Below are 7,250 nucleotides of genomic sequence, written 5' to 3'. Positions count from 1 at the left end.
GTGCTCAGGTGAAATTGCCCTCCTTGCACAAACAGCCTGTTTGTGTCCATGTGATGCACGGTGAAGAGAAGCCTGCTGTTCTGTGAGTAAGCCTGCTAAAAGGAAGTAATGGTTCTGGCCTTTTTGGCAAGTCTCTGAGGTGAGATCTTTGGACAGGCTGGTTGATTTGCAGGGGAAATGCCATTTCAGTTGTTTGTTGCCACGCTTGGTTGGTGCTTGTATGAACAATATGTATCATCTAGACAACCAGTGCTCTAGCACCAGGGAAGGGAAAAACCTCATGTACATCCAGTCTTCTCCACGAGCCTTATGTTGTCTTTTCACAGAGTCTCTAAATGCCTGTGGAAATTACGGGGGGGGGTGGCAAAGGGTGGGACAGTGGGGGGTGGGTGGGGGTGGGGAAGAGATGAGGGGCAATTTGTGTGCATCCTGTGCCCATGGAGCAGGTATCACCTACTAAGAGCTAGGTGCCCTTCATGGCGTCGTGGACTTGTTTTCTTTCCTTTTTTGAGCATGATGGTTCTGCAGGTGCATTTTAAGTAACTGTGAACTCTGCTGAGACGACAGGTGTCCTAGAGAGAGCCCAGCTGCACCCTTTTTGTTCAGGCTGTTCTATTCTCTCCTGAGATTAAAAGGGACTTGAAAAACCCAGAAGTACAACTTGTACTTTCAGGCTGCTGTTCCAGCCTGTCAAGTGGGTATCATGCAGTGTGACCACCATTGGGGCAGGAGGGAAGTAGCTGAGAAATTCATCTGCCTACATGAAGTAGCATGTCTTGAAAATGGTCATAGCCATGATATAATTAGCAAGGTCATAGAATCCTAGAATCACCAAGGTTGGAAAAGACCTACAAGATCATCCAGTCCAACCGTCCACCTGTCACCAACAGTTCTCACTAACCTGTGTCCCTCAACACGATGCCTAAATGTTCCTCAGGAGCATGCAGTGTTTCAGAATGACAGAAGGTCTGGAGCCAGAACCCACCCCTTCCCAGCCCTCACTGAAGGGCTGGCAGTGAAGGCAAGGGGATCTCACTGGAGATCCCTGCCTACCTGAGTCCTTCTGAAGGTAAGCAGCCCCTTGCCTTGATTTCTGTGCCCACGGCTGTTGCCTTTGAGCAAATCCTCCCTTGCTGCAGCCTTGGACCTTGCTCCTCTGCTGTCATGGCTGTGCTTTCCATCGCGCCTGGCCTCATTGGGCTCAACCCTGCTGACGGATAGATGTGTTGGTTTGGTTGGGGTGGTTGCAGTAGCTAATGGCAAAACCCTTTCCTGAGTGCAACTAAAGAGATAAGTGAGAAAACAAGGGAGTCTTGAGAGGAAAGAGTGACTGATAGCAGTGCTGTCCTGGAAGCTACAGTGGAAGCAGTAGAGAGGCCGATAGTGGCTGTTGGTGTCAGTAGAGCGATACGAGTCTGTGTGTAAATGGTGGTTCTTAGAGCTGTGTTAATTCCTTGAAGAGGCCTAGCATTGTGGAGGTACTTGTACTGACAGTTGTTTGACTCAGGAATGAAGTGTGTTTCCCAGTTCGTGATAACCTGATAGCGTTGTGTTTGCTCGTGCAGCTGTGCTCTGTGCATTGTAGAGCTGTCAGACAGATGTGGGTTCACTTTCCACTCTCTCAGCAGGAATGAGACTAGTAATACTTTCTGTAAGTGCATTTCAGTTGAAAAAATGATTTTGTTTTGGCTGTAGAAATGCTGTATTTGAGGGATTTTGGTGGACGTGGGCTAACAGGACAAGGATTCTATTGGCAACTGCTTTCTGTGACATGGAAAGGGTATACTTTGTTTTAGGGATGGAGCATGGGATTCGATTGACTCTTACTGAGAAAGGGGGAAGTGGAAAGCCTCTGTGGGTAAGAACGTTTTGTGAGCTGTAGTTTGGGTACCTTCATCTAAGTAGGACTGTATGAAAGGGTGCGTGTGATGGAGGAGAGGGGAAAGTGCCTTGTGTGGACTGTAAGGAAGGCATAATGTTACAGAGTGGAGAGGCAAATTTAAGAAACTCTGCTTGAAAACTTGAAGGTAGTGGCTGGCTGTGCTGAAATCTTCCAAAGAGTTGCTCTTCAAGTATTTCCTGCTTTCTCTCTGCGAGAAACTGACGCCAGTGGCCTTCCACTGCAGCATGGCCGTGCGGAAGGGCTGGGGAACAAGACAGAGCTAGAGAAGGCACCAAAGAGAGCTACAGGTACACAGCAGGCACCTGGACTTGATGCACTGTCTTTCTGCGCAGGCTTTCTGTTTGTTCATTCCTAGGACAGTTGTCTGCAGTTTGCATCCCAGCTTTCTCCCAAGCCCTGGCTGCACAAAAATGCAAGCAATCAGAGGAAGAGAAGGAAAAAGCAGAGGAGTGGGCTTCTGAGAAAAGAGCTGAGGGGGAGCATGAGGAGCTTGAGGCAGTGTTTCAGAAAAGTAGTGCTTTCACTTAGGATTGTCTGAGATTTCCTTGCCCTGGGTTATGATTGTGTGTAGCTATTGGTTTCTTGGTGCCTGTGTATCCGTTGGTACACAGATCAGTGTGTGGAAAAGACAGCTGAGAGTGCAGGACATGGCAATGTATTTCTCCTGGCCAAATGTGCTGAAGTACTGGAAGGATTGTGAGAAAGACCAGAGAGAATGGTTTCAAGCTACGGCAGGGGAGATTCAGGCTGGACATGAGGAAGTATTACTTATTATGGTCTCCACAAAGTGGGCGCAGAAGCAAAATGAAGCTGAGATGCATCTGTGTGCTGAGTCCTACTGCTACTGCAGAAAAAGCAGCTTTGGTAAGAATAGTGGTGAAGGTAGGAGAGGATATGGAAGGTTTAGACTGCTCTTAGAGGCATGGTGGAAGTTTCAAATGTTGTGCAGGTTCAGCACGCTCCTACTGCTTTGGTGTGCCGCACCTGCCTGCCCTGTCAGCACTACGTCAGGCTTTTTTTTCCTTTTTAAGGTAGGAAAACCAATTTCTGGCTAGGAGAAGAAGAAATGCAACAATCTTCCCTGCATTGCTTCTTGGGTAATGGGTGCTGATGAGCAGTCCTTGTATTAGAATAATGTATTGTAATTTGATCTTTCTGTCTTTGCACTCTTTTAGCAACTGGGGTGTTGATGCAGCTGCACGTATCTCCTGTTTTGTCCTTCTGCTTTGTGTAAAAGAAGTGTCCACTATGCAATCTCTGTGTGAAATTTTCTTGAAGTATTTTACTTTATTTGCCACTAGGAAGCAATGGCTTGGAAGTGACGGCGGTGTCACCCAGCAGCCTACACAGTGACCTGATGTCTCATTGCTTGGGTCTGTTAAAAACCACCCTGATGAGAAAAGAACGTTTGCACGGATTCTGTGCTGACTGTGTCAGTACAGCCCTGAGGAGCGGTGTGGACATGGCATGGCAGGGAGAAGGCAGTTCCCTTCTGGTGGGAAAGTGCCCGAGGAATGTTGACATCCCGTGTGTTGGTGCCCCATGCCCGCTCCATGCCCGTGCCCCACGCACTTCTGAACAGGCAGCTCAGCTTTTGTGTCATTCAGCCACCTGTGGCAGAACAGACCAGGCTTTCTGCAGACGTGGATAATCGTCCCATCACTTTCTGCCTTAAAAGGAGTAGAAAACCTTTTCATTTTGGAGTCCTACTTACTGGAGCTTAACCATCTCCAGTGAAGCAGATGTCATTTTTCTTGTATCTTTCAATTCTGAGTCCATGTTCTCCCAAAAGCAAAAGAGTTTGGAGGTAACCATGAACAGTTAAGTGAGTGATTTCAGTATTTATTTCTGATCGTGACAATTACTTCAGTTTAGAGGTCACAATTAATGTACTGTGCCTGTTTTAATTCTGACCAAGGTTGTAGTTGTAGCTGACTTCCCAAGGCTGCAATACGTGGTGACAAAGCCGTGGGCTTCTGCATTGGCATTAATCCCACGTTTCCTTTCTGTGCCTTGCAGGTCAGCTTGTGCTGGAAGTGGACGGCATCAGAGTGTGAGTGAAGGTCAGTGCAGGAGCAGCTGTTACAGAATCACAGAATTGTAGGGGTTGGAAGGGACCTCCAGAGATCATCAAGTCCAACCCCCTGCCAAAGCAGGTTCCCTACAGCAGGTCGCACAAGTCGGCATCCAGGCAGGTCTTGAACTTCTCCAGGGAAGAAGACTCCCCCAGCTCCCTGGGCAGCCTGTTCCAGTGCTCCTCACCTCACTGTACAGAAGTTCCTTCACACATTGGTGCAGAACTTCCTATGCTGCAGTTTCCGGCCATTTCCCCTTGTCCTGTCTCCACTCACCACTGAAAAGAGTCCAGCCTCGCCATTCTGCCCCCGACACCTTAGATATATATAGAACTGGATCAGGTCCCCTCTCAGTCTCCTTTTCTCAAGGCTGAACAGACCCAGTTCACTCAGCCTTTCCTCATAGCAGAGATGCTCCAGGACCCTCACCATCTTTGTGGCCCTCCGCTGGACTCTTTCCAAGAGGTCCCTGTCTGTTTTGTACTGGGGAGCCCAGAAGTGGACGCAGTGCTCCAGATGAGGCCTTACCAGGGCAGAGCAGAGGAGGAGGATCACCTCCCTTGACCTGCTGGCCACTCTCTTTTTAATGCACGCCAGGATGCCATTGGCCCTCTTGGCCACAAGGGCACACTGCTGGCTCATGGCCGACCTGTTGTCCACCAGGACACCCAGGTCCCTCTCCGCAGAGCTCCCCTCCAGCAGCTCATCCCCCAGCCTGTACTGGTGCATGCAATTATTCCTCCCCAGATGCAAGACTCTACACTTGCTTTTGTTAAACCTCATCCGGTTTTTCTTTGCCCCGCTCTCCAGCCTGTCCAGGTCTCGCTGAATGGCAGCACAGCCTTCAGGCTGTCAGCCAATCCTCCCAACTTCGTATCATCAGCAAACTTGCTGAGAGTGGCCACCATCGCCTCATCAATGTCATTGATGAAGATATTGAACAAGACCAGACCCAGCACCAACCCCTGAGGAACACCGCTGCTTACAGGCCTCCAGCCAGACTGCACCACCAACGACGACCCTCTGCGCTCTGCCAGTCAGCCAGTTCTCAACCCACCTCACTGTCCACTCATCTATCCCACACTTCCTCAACTTTGTTGTAAGGATGTCATGGGGGACAGTATCAAATGCCTTGCTGAAATCAAGGTAGACTACATCCACTGCTCTCCCCCCATCCACCCAGCCAGAGACATCATAGAAGACTACCAGGTTGGTCAAGCACGACCTCCCCCTGGTGAACCCGTGCTGACTACTCTTGATAACCTCCTTTTCTTCCAGTTGTCTGGAGGTGGCATCCAGCAGAGCTGTTCCATCACCTCTCCAGGGACAGAGGTGAGGCTGACTGGCCTATAATTGCCTGGGTCTTCCTTCTTGCCCTTTTTGAAGACCGGAGTGACATTGACTATCCTCCAGTCTTCAGGCACCTCCCCCGTCCTCCAAGACCTCTCAAAGATGACAGAAAGCAGTTCAGCAGTCACCTCTGTTGAGCTGTTGTATGGGAACTGCTGAGTCACGGCCTGAACCTCTGATTAATCACCTGAGGTGAGCCTTGAGTCAGCCAGAGGAGCACAGGTGAAGGCAATTCACCTGTGCTGCCGGAAGGGGTGGAGCCAGGCTCCACCCCTCCTGGACCTATTTAAGAGCTGGCTACCACAGGGGAAGGATCTCTTCTGGAGATCCTCCTCTTTTGGTATCTTCTAGTGAGCTCAACCCAAGGGTAAGCTCTTCTACTTATTCTCTTTTGCGATCCTTGTTTGCTTTTGCCTTACTCTTTTGATTATATTGCAATTATAACATCTTAGTTATACAGCTGTTAATGTGGGGAAGGAAGTCCAGGCTAATGGACTCTGCAGCATCTCCCAGTACAGTACCAGAGGAGGCAAGAATGATGTCAGGGGGCTCCCCAGCAGGAAAGTGGCTCATCCAAATGCTTGCTGACAGTTTGAAAGCCCAAACCCTTCCAGCCTCCACCCTGTAGGCAGCTCTGAGGCAGCATCTCTTTTGTCCGACTGTGCAGCACCTGAGCAAGAGGGTGAGCTGAGCTGGCTGCACAAGAGTCATCTTAACTTCTTTGTTATTTTACTTCAGATAACCCCATTGGGTGACCCTGCAGTTGGTTTCTTAAAATTTGGATGTAGGAGATGACCTTTACTTATGATGGAGGCCCAGAAGTGCTGTGGGCACTCTCAGAGGTCACAACGGTTGCTGGGGTGGGAGCGTTTGTCCCACAGCTGGTGAGCAGAGCTGGTGCTGCACGCAGAGACTGGGCTCTGGGCCTTTCCTGAGAGAGATCACCCTGTGAGAGCACCGGAAGCACTGCTGTGGCGTGCGCGTTAGCTGGGCACAGCACAGGTTGAGCAGGCCGAGCCGGTGAACTGGGTTTGGTGCTGGGTGGCTGCTGGGAGGTGTCTCAGCAGAAAAGCTGGGCTGGGTGGGCCTGCTGTGTCAGCCCTTGTCCCAGCTGGTAGTGAGAGCAGGGGGAGGCTGATGGGTGCTGCCCACTGTTCCTGCTGCTCTTACCGTGTGGTACAGCAGCGCTGTGGCGTGTGAGCTGGGAGGGACAAGTACAGCCGCTGAGCCTGGCTAAGGCAGAGCTGAGGTTTGTGGAACACGTGGGTCATGCCAGTGTAGCTACTGCAGCTGTGGTAGGAGTGGAAGACAAAGGGAGTTTTCTCCATGACAGCAGCACCAGCCATTTGCTTCAAGGTGTATAACTATTGAGGAGATGGAGAACACTTGCTGTCAGAAATCATGGCAGCTGTACAGAATCTAGATGTATTTTGGGGATAGTTCTTGTAACCAGCTGATTTCGAGACACTGTCGTACTTCAGAGTCTAAAGTGCATGATAGAAGAAAGATGGGAAAATGCTTCTCCTCGCTGTTTTTCACTTGCAGATTCTTTCTTTAGGGATCCTTTCCAAAAGGAGATTTTTGGGATTGAGGCAGTTGAAGAAAGAGTGAAGCCAGGGGCAGTCCCTGTGGAGAGGACCCCAGGAACTGAGATTCCCCACCACTGTCTCAGCAAGGAGACAGACGCAGTTCCCATTCCTGCTCTGCACGTGGAAAGGTATGGCTGGGTTTCTTTGTTTGGGTTTTCTTCCTTTCAATCACTTCAAAGGGGAAAAGTTGGAGCAGGGGGAGCCTTACTGGTCCTTTGTTACTTGTATAACTGGTTGGATTCTGCATGTACTGCAACAGGACAGCAGAGCAAGGCTCCTTAACCTTCTGGGGCAGGGTGGGAGCCGAGAGTGGGCACTGCCCTCCTGCCAGCT

At 50.2% G+C, this 7,250-nt stretch overlaps 1 protein-coding gene across 1 annotated transcript; it reads left to right on the top strand.

Annotated features, from left to right (window-relative positions):
* Positions 1-398: 398 nt before the first annotated feature.
* Positions 399-7,045, top strand: LOC122192353 (the record flags this gene model as incomplete). Its single annotated transcript, XM_042892886.1, has 4 exons — positions 399-2,767; positions 2,853-2,934; positions 3,923-3,966; positions 6,874-7,045. Coding segments are annotated over exons 1-4 (605 nt in total), but the record flags the coding sequence as incomplete, so codon positions are not given.
* Positions 7,046-7,250: the final 205 nt, after the last annotated feature.

This window comes from Lagopus leucura, unplaced genomic scaffold (assembly GCF_019238085.1).
Source record: "Lagopus leucura isolate 7727_CA_CO unplaced genomic scaffold, USGS_WTPT01 142-28_obj-0_obj, whole genome shotgun sequence".
Lineage (NCBI taxonomy): Eukaryota > Metazoa > Chordata > Aves > Galliformes > Phasianidae > Lagopus > Lagopus leucura.
This window is presented reverse-complemented; position numbering and strand designations above follow the sequence as displayed.